General features: G+C 37.0%; 1 protein-coding gene across 2 annotated transcripts in view; it reads right to left on the bottom strand.

The window, feature by feature from the left end:
- The window catches only part of SPINK5 (serine peptidase inhibitor Kazal type 5), a 74,735-nt gene that overhangs the window by 14,112 nt on the left and 42,242 nt on the right, over positions 1 to 18,381 (bottom strand). For both annotated transcript variants that reach the window (XM_063706858.1, XM_063706859.1), the window contains 9 exons: positions 16,547 to 16,595; positions 14,383 to 14,510; positions 12,708 to 12,792; positions 9,004 to 9,131; positions 7,026 to 7,122; positions 4,931 to 5,058; positions 4,437 to 4,509; positions 3,359 to 3,486; positions 3,122 to 3,200 (listed from right to left, as the gene is read on the bottom strand). In XM_063706858.1, coding sequence (XP_063562928.1) covers positions 3,122 to 3,200; positions 3,359 to 3,486; positions 4,437 to 4,509; positions 4,931 to 5,058; positions 7,026 to 7,122; positions 9,004 to 9,131; positions 12,708 to 12,792; positions 14,383 to 14,510; positions 16,547 to 16,595 — 895 coding nt within the window. The remainder of the gene's footprint in view (positions 1 to 3,121; positions 3,201 to 3,358; positions 3,487 to 4,436; positions 4,510 to 4,930; positions 5,059 to 7,025; positions 7,123 to 9,003; positions 9,132 to 12,707; positions 12,793 to 14,382; positions 14,511 to 16,546; positions 16,596 to 18,381) is intronic.

The raw sequence follows: 18,381 nt of genomic DNA, 5'->3' as shown, positions 1-18,381 counted from the left end.
TATATGCAAGCAAGATCATATATATATATATATGCAAGCAAGATCATATATATATATGCAAGCAAGATCATATATATATAACAAGATTTTATATATATAATATATATCTCTATATATTTTATATATATATATATAATCTTGTTATGTATATAATATAATCTTGTTATATATATATAATCTTGTTCTGTTGTCCAGCCTGGAGTGCAGTGGTGCAATCATAGCTCATTGCAGCCTCCAACTTCTGGGCTCAAGCAACACTTCCACCTCAGTCTGCTAAGTAGCTAGAACTACAGGCATGTGCCACCATGCCTGGCTAATATTTTAAAATTTTTTGTAGAGATGGGAGTCTCTCTGTGTTGCCTGGGCTGGTCTTAAACTCTTGGCCTCAAGTGATCCTCTCACATTGGCCTCCCAAAGCACTGAGATTACAGGCATGAGCCCCCAGTGCCCTGCCACATCTCATTTTAATACCATTTTCTATGAGGCAGAGCCCCAAACCTGTCTCCCTATGAGTGCACTCAGTATTCCACACATAAGTCTACTTCAAAAGCCCTGGAATGAACTAAACGACACTCTTCTGGCAAAACATAAAAACATGTAAACTTTCAGCTTCATTTCTCAACCACAATTTACCAAAAAAAAAAAAAAAATTATTGTGTGATGTGCTTTATGGTGTGGTTTAATAGATTTGCTTTAGTGGTTGTAAAAATCTTTTATAAAAGATAAATATGCATCATCCCCATTCTACAGATGAGAAAAATAAATCTCAGCGATATTAAATAAAGTCAGTGTTGAATTTGTGATCAGAAACCTGCTAACCACCAGGTTATACCTTTTTACTTATTTGCTTTTACAAGTCAGAGAATAAAACTCCTATGTGTGGATAAGTATATGGAGCTGCCTTTTGTGTTCATTGAAACATAATGATCATAAAAAGAAGCCAATAGAACCGAGTCTACAGACAGGATCTAGAATGTACTAAAATCTTCAGAGAGCTACAGAAGTCTCTGGAACTTCCTGTAAGCCCAAAGAGCCAAAGTGGTAATATGGAAACGTTACCTTAAAAAATAACACGGTAACCTAGATTGTACTTACCCTTCTTTCTTTAAATTGTGATGTCCGTAAACAAACAATTCCAGGCCTTACTTTTAATTGCAGCATTTTAAGAAATTCTCTGGAATTAAATACCTACCAACATATTAAATGTCTCACAACCACCATTTTCACAAATTGCTGGAAGTATTTTCTTTTCCAGGTGCTCACAATACCACATATTTTTATAATAGCACTCCTCTGACTGTATTGAAACCCTGCAATTCAGTCTTTGGCTCTTCTATTCATTAATTATGTGTAGTTCACTTCTCTTAAGTTTTCCTGAATTCTAAAAAATTGGAACAATATCACCACTGAATAGAATTTGGGGAGGTTTAAATATAATTATTGGTAAACCTTATTTAACTTTGCATGTGTAGATAAAACTGTAGTTCTCTATTTGACACACACACACACACACACACACTCACACACAATTTCAATATTTTTATTTTTTTTTTTAAGACAAGTTCTTACTCTGTTGCCCAGGCTGGAGTGCAATAATGCTATCATAGCTCACTGCTGCCTTGAACTCATGGGCTCAAGTGATCCTCCCACCTTAAACTCCCAAGTAGCTAGAGTTTCAGGTGTGCACCATCATGCCTGGCTTTTTTTTTTAATTATTATTATTTTGTAGAGACAGGGTCTCACTATGTTGCCCAGGCTGGTTTTGAACTCCTGGGCTCAAGCAATTCTCTTGCTCTGGTCTCCCAAAACACTGGGATTAAAAGAGTGAGTTACCACACCCTGCCTCCATATTTTCTTTATTTTTTTTTTTACTCAGTATTTCCCATATATATATAGCATTTTTCTGTTCGAAATTTTTAAAATAAGGATCATAAAATTAAAAATTTACCAAGATTTTAAATAGATGTCCTTTAGAGATCATGTGAAGTTGTGCAATAAAGTTATTTTCTCAAAGCCATTCGTCTACCATAACGCACAACAGATATTCCCAAAATATTTTTAAATAATGATAATTACTAATAAGGTTTCATTTTCTTTAGCCACTACAGGCTTAATGAAAAGTTGCCCTACTAACAGGAAAAAATCTTCCCAGGGAAATTTCACTATTTATCTTTTCTAATTGGAGTCCGTCGGTGCATTAAAAGAGATTGTGCTGTGTAATATTCTACGTGTTGGTGTTGTAGTGTTGAATACTATTTATAAAGACCAAAACTGAACACTAGGTGGCAATGAAATGCCAGATCAAAAATTTATTATCTCAAACTCCAACTTTTCTTCTTTTTCTTTTCCCGTTTTTTTTTTTTTTTTTGAGACAGAGTCTCGCTCTGTCGCCCAGGCTGGTGTGCAGTGGCGCGATCTCAGCTCACTGCAAGCTCCGCCTCCCGGGTTCACGCCATTCTCCTGCCTCAGCCTCCCAAGTAGCTGGGACTATAGGCGCCCGCCACTGTGCCCGGCTAATTTTTTTGTACTTTTAGTAGAGACGGGGTTTCACCGTGCTAGCCAGGATGGTCTCGATTTCCTGACCTCGTGATCTGCCCGCCTCAGCTTCTCAAAGTGCTGGGATTACAGGCCTGAGCCACCGTGCCTGGCCTCAAACTCCAAACTTTTGATACTGATTTTCTTTGTAATTTTTGGCATCTGATTGCTTGATATTTATTTGTTTAAAAAATTCAGAAACACCAGAGTGCGATGGCTCATGTAATCCCAGCACTTTGGGAGGCTGAGACTTGAGCTCCGGCAGATTGCTTGAGCTCAGGAGTTCGAGACCATCCTGAGCAACAGCAAGACCCTGTCTCAAAGGAAAGAAAAAATTCAAAAATGAAATTCACTGGCTAACTACAATAATTTGACAATTGTCACTGGTTCTACAATTGCATCAGAGTCACTCCTGGGGAACTGAAGAGCATGCTATTTATTTTCAAGATCTGGCCATGACTTCATTGTTTACCGTTATATCACCAATGATTGGGACAGAGTCACCATTTCACAAATATTTGTTGAATAAATATACCATACAATGAACTAACTGAATTCAGGTATTAGCATGTCTAACATCTATTACCTCTTTGTCATTGCTCCTTTCTCCTGTATTGCTCCTGTCTTCATCCTCTTTCTTTTTTTTTTCAGCTGCTTCCCTTTCCCTGGGGGGAAAACAATGAAACATTTCAATCAAAGTGAACAAACGCCTCATTAATTACCAGATCTGCTTCCAAAACAATTGTCATTTTCCCAAACTGGTAAGAAACGATTATTGTACTTTAAGACTCACAGTCAAAAGCTCATTTTGAAACATACTCACAGTTTTTCCTTACACATAGTACACTTATTGCCATGTGTCTTGCCATCTGGACCCCGGACAGGGTCACTTTCTCGAGTGCAGATAAGTTTTCCATTTTTCATTTGGCTTCTAAACTCATCACATGTATCCTGAAAAGATGGGGAGATTATATTGGAAGTGCTGTTTTTACATAATATTTGATTGGATTTGAGAATCAGAGGATTTCTTTCCAAGAGTCAGGCAGCCATGTAACCTTGCTGTGGTAGGCAAAATAATGGCCCACAGAGAGAGACGTCTATGTTCTAATTCCTGGAACCTCCAAATATGTTGCTTTACGTGGCAGGGAGGAATTATGGTTGAATATGGAATTAAGATTGCTAATCAGTTGAATTTAAAATGCGGAAGTTACCCTGGATTATCCAAGTGGGGCCCATGTAATCACAAAGGTTCTTACTCATTAAAGAGAGAGGCAGCGGCAGGACAGTCAGTGTGAGAATGATAAAGCATAAGAAGGACTTGACTGGCCATCACTGGCTTAAGGGTGGCCACAAGCCAAGGAATACAGGTAGCTTCTCGAAGTTAGAGAAAGCAAAGAAACAGATCCTCACCTAGAGCCTCCACAAAGGAATGCAGCATTACCGACATCTTGGTTTTAGCACGATCAGACCATTTAAAACTTATGGAATCCAGAAATATAAGATAATAAATTTGTCTTACTTTAAGCATCTGCTTATAGTAACTTACACTAGCAGCAAAATAATGCAAAAACAAAAATAAATCCCAGTATACTTGCAAAACCTCATTTTACCTATCTATGAAATAAGGTTAAAAGGCCAAATTTGACCAGGCTGTTAAAATAATTAAATAAACTATAATTTATAAAAATGCCTTGTAAAGTGTCAGACTTAAAGATGTCCACTTGGCATTAGGTTTCTTCACTGAACAAGTTATCAGTGATAGTCACTGATAACTTGGTAACTCCTGACCTTCTAAGGGCAAGCTCTAGCTTGATCATGTTGACACCTTCTTCTATAGTTTTGATCGCCAATTGTTGACTCACAGAAAGACCATTCTTGCCAAAACCCAAATAATAACTCACCTTCCCTGATTCTGATCCAGTCCCATTTGATCTGGAGCGAGAATACTCATTTTTTCTCTCTGCTTCTCTTTCCCTGGAGGAGAAAAAAGTGAATATTCGTCTTGTTAACAAATATTGACCCTGGATTATGCACTAAGTGTGTCCCGTGCAAATGACAAGAAGTCAGCTTTCTTCAACTGTGCTGGTCAATGATTCCAAATGGCCGTGACAAAGTCTTCCTAGGATTCTGGCACAATAAAGAACAAGGGTCTATCATGATAGCACTTAGAGTTCACAGAATTGTAATAGAAAATACAATAGAAATCAGCCACTTGGTTAGCTGCCCTTGCTAAGGCTCATTGTTCCTTAGAGAACGCAAGAGAAAAAAATAGAATATTTGGAAATTAGCAAAAAGAATAATTTGCATGGAAGGAGCCATAGCAAATGAGAAATAGCCATTCATTCAAGAGGAATGTGACTATATTTTAGACATGCCTGTTGAGAGAAATACTTACAATTTTGCTTTACACATGGTACACTGATTATTGTACGATTTGCCATCAGCATCACGTACAGGATCACTCTCCCGAGTACAGCTGAGTCTTCCATTTTTCATTTGTTCCCGATACTCAGCACATTCGTCCTGAAAACAGAGAAGAATGAAGAGCCCCTGGATTACTTAGTCTACTGTATTCTTAGTAAATGTTTTTAACAATCTGAGTAAGAGAAGTTCTTTCACCTCTCTTTATAAGAAACATAACATTGCCGGGTGCGGTGGCTCATGCCTGTGATCCCAGCACTTTGGGAGGCCAAGATGGGTGGATCATGAGGTCAGGAGTTCAAGACCAGCCTGGACAGCATGGTGAAACCCTGTCTCTACTAAAAATACAAAAATTAGCTGGGCATGGTGGTGAGTGCCTGTAATCCCAGCTACTTGGGAGGCTGAGGCAGGAGAATCGTTTGAACCCAGGAGGCAGAAGTTGCGGTGAGCCAAGATTGCTCCATTGCACTCCAGCCTGGGTGACAGGGTGAGACTCCATCTCAAACAAACAAACAAAAAAACCCCTAACATCTAGGTCTGGTATCTGCAGAGAAAAGGGGACCAGAATCACCCATGTTCTAATTGTAAGAGATGAGTTGTCATGGCTACTAATGTTGCTTTTAAGGATCTACACAAGGAAATTATAAATATGAGTGAATTTAATAGCATATATTAAATGTCAGCAAACTACAGTTTCCCCTTGGTACACTTGGGGGATTGGTTCCAGGATCAAAATCCATGTATACTGAAGTCTGTCAGTTGGCCCTGTACAACTCACCTATACAAAAAGTTAGCCCTCCATATATGCGGGTTTCACATCCCACAAATCCTGTATTTTTTATCTAAGTTTGGTTGAAAAAAAATTAAGTACAAGTGGACCTGGGAAATTCAAACCCATGTTGTTCAAGGGTCAATTGTATAGCCCACAGGGAAGATCTTTCCTGCTGCCTGTTCTTACACATAAAGTTTTACTGAAACACATCCTCACTCATTTATTCAGATATTATTTTTGTGCTTCTTTCCCACAACAATGGCAGAGTAAAATAGTTGCAGCAGACATCATATGACCCACAAGGCCCACATTGCTTAAAATATTTAACTGGCCTCATACAGAAAAAAATGTGCAGGTCTCTAGTGCAGATAGAAGAGAGAGAAAAATGCTGGAGGAAAACCCAAAGTTATGCAAAATGTCAAGGAAGGTAGGTTTGACCAAGTTATGAACAAAACACACAAAATGTCTATCAGACAATTCTAATCAACAGGGCTATTCCTTAAAAGGGAGAACTCAGCCTCCTAAAGCAAAAAAGATGGGAAAAAAACAGAATAGCCAGAGTTTATCAAAGGTAAATATTGGGCCTTTGTCAGATCTGGAAGTGAAGACATGGTTTTGATATTCCAAGGTTGTAAAAAGATAAATAAGGCGACTGCAATTTTATGAAACTGTGTTCAGAGACCCAAGGAGTGACCTTATGTGCAACATTGCCATGCTGACACTTAAAAATGCCTCAAGAAACATGCTAAACCTTTGCCTAAATTATTTTCTTTTATCCCTGGAAGAGTACTGCTAAATCAGGGAAAGTAGAATTCAGTGAGAGGAAGTAATTTACTCAATGTCTCACAAGTCCAGGTAGTAGGAGCAGAATCATAACCCAGTCTGACTCCAAAGCCTGTGCTCTTTTGTCCTATCATGCTGCCTTGGATCAACAGAAAAGACACCTAAAAAAAGTGGCTCTGTCCAAGGCAAGAAAGAATAATGAAAGAAAATGAAGAGCATGTGATACTGATGAGAGCGATTATTGATATGAGGTCTAGATTACCATAAAGAGGGCTCAGGAGACTGGGATAAGGTCATTACATATTGTTAATTATTTCAAGGTGTAAAGAAATCCAAATGAACCCCAGAGCAATGAAAATGTGCTGATATCTTACCCTGCAACCTTAAGGAGAAACTTCTCTGTTCTCTCAAGGACGTAGCACTGCCTTTACCATAGACTATATACGCTATGTCACAGTCCTATCGTCAAGGAGTTGAACCCGCCCCAGTTATTGAAATTAGAGGTTGCTCTCACCTGAGTGTTTCCTCCTCCACCACCACTGGAACCATGTCCTGCAGCATTTCTCTGATCTTCCTCTTCTTTCCTCTTTCTTTCCTCATCTTCTTTCTGGCTGGAAATTAGAAAGTGGGAGGTAGGGAACAATAGATTACAGAGAGTGGTGTGCATTTCTTTGAGTTTCTCATTATATGAACAAATCACATATGTACAGAATTATTGAGCATTGAGTTAACATCTACTATGCTGCAGGCCTTCTCTAAAAATAAAAATATAAATTATATGGAGTCCTTTGCCAGGAAGGGGTCTCATTAAAATAAAAGAACACCACATATATATCACCATAAACAAGACAAGGTGAGTAAAGCTGGGTGTGTTGGCTTACACCTGTAATCTCAGCACTTTGGAAGGCTGAGGTGAGTGGATCCCTGAGGTCAGGAGTTCGAGACCAGTCTGGCCAACATGGCGAAACCCTGTCTCTACTAAAAATACAAGAATTAGCCAGGCGTGGTGGTACATGCCTGTAATCCCAGCTACTAGGGAGGCTGGGGCAGGAGAATCACTTGAACCCAGGAGGCGGAAGTTACAATGAGCTGAGATCACACCACTGCACTTCAGTGTGGATGACAGAGTGAGACTCCATAAGAAAAAAAAAAAAAAAAGACAAGGTGAGCAATTAACTAACACTTCATAAATGTTCACTGGGGATCTCCAGCTGTGTTTATCGCCAATACCTAATGTTCAAGAGACCCCAAAATCATTATCTTCTCTACCAAATGTATTCTTTCTCCTGGATTTTCTACCTTTCACAAAAAAACAAACACAAAACAGTGGAATCATCTCTAATTGCTTACTGTCCTTCAGCTTGCATAGCTGTCGCTACATGACATTGACTTCACCTTCACAGCATCCCCCACTTTGATCCACTCGCCTTCTAGCCTACCTCCTTGCTCTGCGTAGCTGCCTCTTCCTGGGTTATTTATTGCAGCTCCTCCGTCTACATGAGTAGCAATTCTTAAGTTTAGTACTTTCTTTCTCTTTTTCTCCTGTTTACTGCTAACAAATGAATCTTCCTAAAGGAACAATATTTATGCCACTTACTGTCCTATCTGAACAATTTTTGCAGCTTCCCATTACATGTAGAATTGACCTCGAAATCTCTGGTGTGCATTCAAGGTTGATAAAGTTGGTAAGTTCTGACTAAACTAAATGACTTGCTTTTTTCCTAATTTTAGATCCTTACTCTTGCTGTTCCCCTCTTCTCCTCTCATTACTTTCTGTCATGTCCACATTTTATCCAAATTATAAGGTCTAGTTTTATCCCACCATAAAACTTTCTATTAATTATCCCTTTCTTGAAGTACCGTAACATACTACAGACAAATTTTTCATTCAACAGTTCCTCCTTTGTATTATATTACCTTACGTCTGTGACTAATCTCAGTGGACTATATGATTTCTGGGAAGATTATCTATTTCATTCACCTTCGTATAATCATTATACACATTATACACATTGTACATTGTAGATGTTTGGTAAATGCTATTGAATGACCTAAATATTCTAGGTGTACTTCCAAACTTTGTGTAAAGACCTACTTTTCATTTTCTGAAAATGTGTTATTTTCAACAATGTAGGTAAGGACTTTGACATTAAAATCTGTGTGTTTTCTTTCCAACGTGAATTGCGAGATAATCCAGAGAAAGGATCCACTTGATAGCAAATAACTTAAGAATTTTATCAAGGAAGTGTGATCTACTGGCAGGGTCTACCCCAGAACTAACAGAGAATGTAATAGCTTAGTTGTATTTATTTTATTTCTAGAACTGTGAATCTTGGCCATTATAAAGAAAAGATTTATTTCAAATGCTTTACAGATAACCTTCTGTTTATATTACATGTAAGGAAAGGACAAACACAATACATATTATTTGCCTGGCTCATTGCTTCCCCAATTACACCATCCCACAGTAGTGGTTTTCTTTGTGCACTCACAAGACTGCCTTACACATGGCACACTTGTTGCCATGGGTCTTGCCATCTGGGCCACGCACAGGATCATTTTCTCTTGTGCAGAAAAGTTTTCCATTTTGCAAAAGACTCCGAAATTCATCGCATGTCTCCTAAAAGGAAAAGAAAAGGAGAAAGCTTGAGTATCTTCTGGGAAATTAGTTTATTGGGTTCCTACTAAGTGCTTTATAGAAAAAAAAAAAAAGACAGAAAATGACCTGAGAATTTTTTTTTCTGGCAGTTATAGTGTTCAATTTCTATTAAACACAAAGGACTTAAGAAGGTGGCTGTATTTCTTTTTCCTTGATAGCCCCAAAATCCAGACTAAACCTGCAACCATACACAAGACTCTCAATAAACTTAGTTCTCTGATGACTGGGCACACTCCTTGTTTAGGGTTACATGAGAAATTGAGACAGAATAAGCAATCACTGAAGATCAAAGAGTTAATTACAAATGGCAATTACAATTGATTTTGTATTTTATTCTGAATTCTGTAGTTCAAGTTGAAATTCAATGAGGATGAAAGAGGAAATTTTTCTCCTAGCTCTGCTTAAAGGTTCATTGCCAGATCCCCTAACTAGTTATATTTAGCAAAAGAAAAATAATATGAGAGGAGAGTTTGTCTGTAGTAGTAATGTGAAATCAGAAATTAGCTCATACGAAGAATTTTCTTTTGTAGATGTTGAAGAGTGAATCTATTTTTCATATGAACTGCTATTATTTTTAAATTTAGAATTACAACTGTGCAATACAACTGTAAACAAGCCAAACATTTGTATATTTGTATTATTCCTGCAGACTATGCCTTAGGTCCTCATTATTCTTTTCTTTTGTCCTTTTGTGATTTAGAAGAGCTCATTTCTACTGCTCTTACTTTGCTCTCTACAATCTACTCTCAACTCTTAAGCCAAAGTAATTATTTAAAACCATAAGGCAGGTCGTGCTACCCAGCACTGTGAAAGATACAGAGAAGAAAAATGTATGGCCTCTTAAATTGGTAAAGGAATCTGTGGTATACAGAATAATACCGTTCCACCAAATACGTCTAAGTCTTAATACTTGAGACCTGAGAATATGCTGCCTTACATGGCAAAAAGGGCTTTTCAGATATAATTAAGTTAATAACCTTGAAATGAAGAGATTATCCTATATTGCCATAATGGGCTCAGTGTAAGGCTCAATCACAAGGATCAGTCCTTAAAACTGCAAGAGCGAGATGGAAGACAGAGTGAGAGGGAAATGTAACCACAGAAGAACAGTCAGAGAGATATAACATTGCTGGCTTTGTAGATAGAGAAGGGGGGTCCAAGAACCAAGGAACATGGATGGCCTCTAGATTTGGAGAAAAAGAGATGGATTGTCGCCTGCAAACTCCAGAAAAGGAATACAGCTCTGCCAACCCTTTGATTTTAGCCCAGTGAGATCCTTTTTAGCCTTCTAACCTATGAAATAAGATAAGAAGTTTATGTTATTGTTGTTGTTTTCATTGTTTTTTATTTTATTTTGTTTTATTTTACTTTAAGTTCTGGGATACATGTTCAGAGCATGCAGGTTTGTTACATAGGTATACATGTGCCATGGTGGTTTGCTGCACCTATCAACCCGTCACCTAGGTTTTTAGCCCCCTCATGCATTAGATATTTGCATGAGGGGGCTAATAATATTAGATATTTGCATGCTCTAATGAGGGGGCTAATAATATTAGATATTTGCATGCATTAGATATTTGCATGAGGGGGCTAATATTAGATATTTGCATGCTCTCCCTCCCCTTTCCCCCAGTCCCCAAACAGGCCCCAGTGTGTGATGTTCCCCTCCCTGTGTCCATGTGTTCTCATAAGTGGGAGTTGAACAATGAGAAGTTTATGTTGTTTTAAGCCACTAAAGTGTGCTAATTTGTTATCGCAGCCATAGAAAACTAGTACAGAGTTTTTAATTTCTTTGAAGAAAACACATAGAGGCAACTATAAATTATACTAAAATGAATAATATAACTAAAATATTTTTTAAATTGTTGGCATAACAAGTGATAGAGTTATTAAGTATATTGCACAAATGGGAAAATCTTTAGGGAGCAGTTAACACACAGTCTGAGCCATGAAAAGTGGCCAGAATTTTGGTAGACAAGAGGGATATTCTGACTGTGAGTAATGGCATATACAAGGTAAAGTTCATTGTATGTTGAAGAATTGGTGAACTCTCCAGTGTGGAACACCCCACTGGACAATGAGATTAGACCAATAATGACATTAACAGCAGTAAATATAATATTACAGAGTGACTACTTAAGATATGTGTGACACTGTGCTGTTATACATTAATAAGTTTCTTGGGACTTCATAAAAATAACATACATAATAAAAATGTCCTTATCTTATCTTATAAGTGAGAAAGCTAATATATAAAGATGTTAACTGTAGGACCTTACTGGTAGGGAAATGAAGCAAGGATTTGAACCCTGACAGTCTGAGCCTAGAGTCCAGTTTTTTAACCACATTGTTTTTGTGACCACATGATAGAAAGCCATGAATCTATGCTTGGGATGTCCCAGAAACCAAAAGGTGGCCAGTATAATTGGTGCATGGAGAACAATGTAGAATAATAGGAAATGTGACCTAGGAAAAGTGGCAGGGATCAGACCATGTATGGCACTTCCAGACACTACAAGGACCTTGATTTTTACTTTGAGTGAGGTGAGAAGCCACTGGGTAGCACGACCTGCCTTATGGTTTTAAATAATTACTTTGGCTTAAGAGTTGAGAGTAGATTGTAGAGAGCAAAGGTAAGAGCAGTAGAAATGAGCTCTTCTAAATCACAAAAGGACAAAAGAAAAGAATAATGAGGACCTAAGGCATAGTCTGCAGGAATAATACAAATGGCAGAAGCGTGTAAAATCTAAAGTGCATCGTGGGCCTTAAAGCCAGAACTTTTGGTTCAATTCTTGGTTCTCAAGTTACTAACTACATATAATTATAATTATATATGATATTATTTGTATCATATAATGTTTATGTTAATATATAGTAAATAATATATCAGTATATAATTGTATTATATGTAACTAATTAAATATATTTCTTAACTTCTTATGTCAGCTTCCGAGTCCTCTTCTATAAAATACAGATAACAGTATGTCCCTTCAATGGCTACTATAAATATCAGTCATAAAACTTTATGCCATGATGCATACAGTAGCAACGAATGTACAATTATCATTGTTATCACCATCATGTGAGATGTTAAAGAATGCAAACTCAAGACTCAGAGATGCTTTTATCTCCTCAAAATCTCACAGATAATTAAGTGGGATCCCTAGTTGTTGCTGTTTTTAAGGTAAATATTCATATTCAAAAATGTACTTGAGAAAAATCTGAACATCTGTCTCTATTAGTCTGCATTCAGACAGTAAGATAACAATCTATATATACTTCTTTCTTAGGTAATATAATTGACACAATAGGGGAGAAAATGGTGATTGATCTCTCTACTGCACGAGCAATTAATAGATTTAGTGTGAATAAATTGAATAAGGAAAGGGGAGTACTCTTGTATATGGGGATCCAAACACATTTTCCCAGTTTGCAAAGAAACTAAGAATACTGGAATGAGGAGGAGGGACTAGGAGCCCTCCCTAGGGAGAGTGATCGTTGAATATTTATGTGGCTCTGATGATCTCAAACAACTACCTGAACTGCTTCTCTCTTAACTTTTTCAGCCTCAACTTTCCCTTTTTCTTCTTTATTATTTTTCTTCTCTTCTTCTTCAAGTTTGCTGTAATAGAAAAAGAAGATATAGGCTGAATATGATTCCCTACTCTTTTTGGTAGTACATTTTTAAAAGGAATGAGGATCTTCCAAACCAATAGTCAGATTCAGTCTTCAATACAAATTTATCTAGTCTGAGAGGTGCTTTTGCTTTAACCAATAGTACAGATAAATTTAGCTGTTTACATTCCCCCTCTAAAGAAGAATAATTACAAAACAAGCATGCATCTTTATCAGTCTGTGGCCCTCAGGTGATCTTATTTTTTGTAGGTCGCTAATTTTAATTAACATTCTGAATAAAGCTACAATTGTCTTGATTTTATTTCACTGGTTAAACTTTTCCTCTCCAAGTAACTACCATATCCATGATAAAGGCAAAGGGTGATGCTAAGTCAGATGATGGGCTTAAAATCATAATAAACCATGTTTTACTTTAAATTAAAAATTTTAAATATTATTTCAATGGAGCTAATATTGAAGTTGAAATTCAAGGTTTAGATTGCAGTAGTGATTTAAGTCCAGTTAGATTCAACTGCTAATCTTTGGGGGTTGAACACAAGCCTAATATTCTGGTATTCTTGCCATTTTCTACTGACATATAGCATGTTAATGCTGGCAAATCCTTAGCATTTACTACATTTAGTCATTACCACAACAGCAGCAAACTGAACGGGTGAGAGAAAAACCCTGGCTTCTTGAATTTCAGGCCACTTTTCTTCTAGTGCTCTACTCTGTCAACCTCTCCTTTTAGGGAACTGTATGCATCCACTTAAGGTTGGATCAAGACATGTGAAAGTTAGGAGACATTAACTTTGCACCTCAGCAGGTATTATTTCAATAAGTATTTTTCTCGGCATTTATTTTAGGATTAAGTTCAGGAGCAGATTAAGAGCCTAAAAAGGAGAATTAGAAGTGATAATAATTAACTTCTATATTGTCCCACACGATGGAGCTGTAGTCACAGGCTTACCAACAACACTCAGCAAAACAAAGGCCTTAGAAGGCCATGAACCTGGCTTAACAAGGAGACATTTTAATAAACATTTAGGGTATGAGCCTGTTTCCTAAAGGTTTTACTCCACACTAAACCACTTATGAATGTTTGCATTATATGGTAATGTCCTTGGAAGGATAAATAACAATCCTCCCTATTCCATTTATTGTTCAGGCTATTTTAATAGTCTTTATGTACTGACCCCACAGACCTCCATCCAGCTGGCTTCTCCTTAGCTCCTATCTGAATAGACTAACAAATCATAAAATGTCAGGAGTGGGAAAGACATCAAAAAGATCATCCAATCCAAATCATGAAATTTCTGCTCTCTCTTTTTCACAAATGAAGATTATCAAGTGTTAAAAAAAAAAACCATTAAATTGAGCTTTTTCCCTTGACTTAATTGGAAAATAGAAGGATAATGGAATAAATAATAGTATTGTCACTATATGATTCAATATTACTTAATGTCTTATCCATCTGCTTGTAAACCTTTCTAACATATAACTCATGGTCTATACTCTACACATGCATGAAGGATCTGAGACTCAGGGGCGATCATGGATGAAGAAATTCAGTGGGAGAGATGGGGTGGACACTCACAACACACTGGCACACATGGCACACTTGTTTCCATGCATTTTGCCATCTGGGCCACGGACAGGATTATGTTCCCTGGTGCATATAAGTGTTCCATTCCTCACTTGGTCCCGAAATTCACTGCAGATTTCCTGGGAAATGAAGAAAATATTTTCTCAGAGTAGTTTTCTATCCTTCCTGCATCTTTTCCTATTATGAGGAATATGTAACGTAGAGTAAAAGGTAAAAAGAAAAGTGATAACACGTAGTAGTAAATCAGTAAGTATTTACAAAGCTTCCGTCATCAACTCAGAATTGTCCCATCATTATAGCAGATCTGAAAATATTTACCATCAAAAACATACATGTGTGTGTTGTGTTGCATACCATGGTCTATAAAAGCTAGGAAAGATCAGAGGTGGGAAGATTCCATAGGCAGGCTTAGATGAGAAGCCTTCCTGGAGGAAATGAGAATATTTCTTAACTGTGATTTGTCTTTAGGGGTCTGAGAAAGAAGAGAAAAAACATGCTTAACCTAAGAAATAAATATATATTTTGTCCAGGTATGGCGGCTCACACCTGTAATTCCAACACTTTAGGAGGCCACCGCAAGAGTGCTTGAGCCCAGGAGTTCAAGACAAGCCTGGACACAATAGCAAAACTCTGTGTCTACAGAAAAATTCAAGATAAAAAAATAAAATAAATTGCCAGGCATGGTGGTGTGTGCCTGTAGTCCCAGCTACTTGGGAGGCTTAGGTGGGAGGATCACTTGAGCCCAGGAGTTCGAAGTTGTAGCGAGCTTTGATCACACCACTACACTAGCCTGGGCAACAAAGTAAGACCTGACTCAAAAATAAATAAATAAATAAATTTAAAAGACATATCTTTATACATAGAGAAGAGAATAAGTCTGATCCCTGGAGAAACTAACATATTTCTGGGAGTAAATTGATTTAAAAAAATTAAAAACCAGGAATATGAGATGAGATGTGGATTTGAAGCAAGAGGATAAGAATAGGAGTGGAGAGAAGGAGGAATATGTTAATACCACTGGAAATATCTAAGAGGATTTGGCAGCTGATCAAACATAATGGATGAAAACACATTTTCAATTCTAAATGATCAATGAAAAGATAGTTTCACCTAGTAGAAACACTTATTTTAAAAAAAATGAGTCAGTAAGAAGGTAAATTTTAAACTGTGTCAACTTTTCCCCAAGTAATGATGAGGTTTGTACTGTTGTGGCTATTGTTAAGAAATAGAATAAACAGGCCGGCGGGTGCAGTGGCTCACACCTGTAATCCCAGCACTTTGGGAGGCCAAGGTGAGTGAATCACTTGAGGTCAGGAGTTTGAGACCAGCCTGGTCAACATGGTGAAACCCCATTTCTACTAAAAAAAAAAAAAAAAAAAAAATTAGCTGGGCATTGTGGCACGTGCCTGTAATCCCAGCTATTAGAGAGGCTGAGGCAGGAGAATCACTTGAACCTGGGAGGCAGAGGTTGCAGTGAGCCCAGATCTGCACCACTGCACTCTAGCCTGGGCAACAGAGCGAGACTCCATCTCAAAAAAACAGAAAAAAAGAAAGAAAGATAAATCTTGTATGTAGCTATTATATGAGAATAATTCAACATCTCCACACAGATAAATTTGACTCTGCTGTGTATAAAATTATAAAAGCATGGAGAGTGGAATAAAAATAACTGGAAAGTCAGAGGCCCTACTTAATAATCTTAATTGGGTGCAAGAAAACCACCACTTGCTCCATAGCTGGGTGGTGACAAAGCTCAAATATGATAATATATTTTTGTAAATTGGAATGATTGAGATCTTATACTCTCTATTTGAAATAACAGAGATATGAATAATGTAAATTGAAATTAGTAAATGGCATAAGTTAATACTCTAACAACAGAAATCTAATAAAAGCCAAATACGGGGAAAATTCCTTACAAAAAGTTAACATTCCACTTTTTATGAAATAAACCTCAAAATTTGAATAATTGTGAAATAAAATTGGTATTCTGGACACTTCTGATCAAGACCCTTTTTGTTCAGGTTAAAAATGTTCTTCATTTATTTCAGGCATGAAAATTAAACAGAAAACATTTATTCTAATAGGATAAGTAAAGAATTATAAAGAAATGAAAAATGTCAGGGCACAGCATCAGCATTCCTGAGAATATTACCTTTGCAGCTTCTCTTTTAGCCTTTGCTCTTGCTCTTTCTTCTTGTTGACTGTAAGAAACCGAAAAGAAAAAGAGAGAAGAAATGGATTTTTTTCTTTTCTTTTTTGAGACGGAGTCTCTCTCTGTCACCCAGGCTGGAGAGCAGTGGCGCGATCTCGGCTCACTGCAACCTCCACCTCCCGGGTTCAAGCAATTCTCCTGCCTCAGCCTCCCGAGTAGCTAGGATTACAGACACATGCCACCACACCCGGATAAGTTTTCTGTATTTTTAGTAGAGATGGGGTTTCACCATGCTGGCCAGGCTGGTCTCGAACTCCTGACCTCATGATCCGCCCGCTTCAGCCTCCAAAAGTGCTGGGATTACAGGTGTGAGCCACCGTGCCCGGCCAGAAATGGATCTTAATATAGTAGACTAGATCCTTAACTTTCATAGCTTGATCATTTATTGTTTTGACTATTCTCAAACACTGCCAAATATCCACCCATAGTAGTTTATACTTTTATTAGACAATAAACAATTATGATTCACTCTACCTCAAGAGAGTGGTGTGCAAGAGAAAGCCCCTGAATTAGGGAGTAAACCTATTTAACTTCCCAGTATATGTACTGCAATAGTACTTTCTTATTTGCTGATTCTTTTGCATGTGTGATTACTCTTTATGGAGAGGTAATATTTATCTTCTGAGAGGCAGTATAGCATGGTGGTTAAGAGGAAAGACTCTGGAGCCAAATTGTGTAAGGAAGACAAGAAGTACCTTAACCCCTCTGTGCCTTCCTCATCTTTAAGTGTGTGTTTAGGAGGAATAGAAGAGGTAATAAAAGTACCTTTCTTATTGGAATGTTAAGAGCATTAAATGAGTTGCTACATGTAAAGCAATTAGAACAGTACCTGGTACAAAATAAAATAATTGATATAATTGTTATAAGAGATTGACATAATCATTATTGTCATTATTGAAAGGAAACTTTCCTTCCAAAACCAGGCATATGATGGAAATGAAGTGAAAGTGATAGCTGTTACATTTTGGATAACTAACAGTGTTGCAAATTGAGCTTGGTGGATTGGATCTACAGCATAATTGGATATATAACACAAATAGTTCAAAATGTAGAAAAAAATTACATAATTTGTGAAAATGTTTTAATGTGTCCCAATCAACAAAATACTTGCACATAGATCAAACTAAAACTTTTTTAAAAATTGAAAAGACTGTTTTCACATGGTATGAAAGTGTGCAAAAACTTACTATGGAGGGTAGAATAATTCTCAAAAAAAATCAATCACCTTTGTTAACATATCTATAAAACATGAGGTGATAAAGGTTATTTCTTTTCAATAAAGAATTTATATACTTATGAAATAAACTGACTAAAATAGATCTAAAATTATGGGATTGTTCATACATCTTTATATGAAAACCAATCTAACCTTTATCACGAGTCTAAGTTGACTAAAACATTTAAGCAGCATTTTCTTTCCCCAATGGAAAATTGTCTGAGGAGGCAGCAAAGATGACCACTAAGTGGCAGAATTAGTTTCTTGCTACTGAAAAATTAATGTAAGGGAGAACAAAAAACAGGTTGAAAGACTTCACTAAGTGATTATACCCCACAACAAGAAATACATTAACTTTTTCTTCATCTATAAGTCCCATATCCTGTCCTGACTTTTCCATCATTCTCAACTATTCTGGGCCTTAGTTTTGTTTTTTGTTTTTGCTTTTTATCTGGTTTCATCTATTTCATATGGTTGTTGTGAAGATTAAATGAGATTAGGTAACAAATCTCTTAGCAAGTGTCACATAATTATGTGCATTCAACAGACGTTTGTTGTG

Source organism: Gorilla gorilla, chromosome 4, assembly GCF_029281585.2.
Source record: "Gorilla gorilla gorilla isolate KB3781 chromosome 4, NHGRI_mGorGor1-v2.1_pri, whole genome shotgun sequence".
Classification (NCBI taxonomy): Eukaryota; Metazoa; Chordata; class Mammalia; order Primates; family Hominidae; genus Gorilla; species Gorilla gorilla.
Note: the sequence above shows the minus strand (reverse complement) of the source record. Positions and strands in the feature narration are given on the sequence as shown.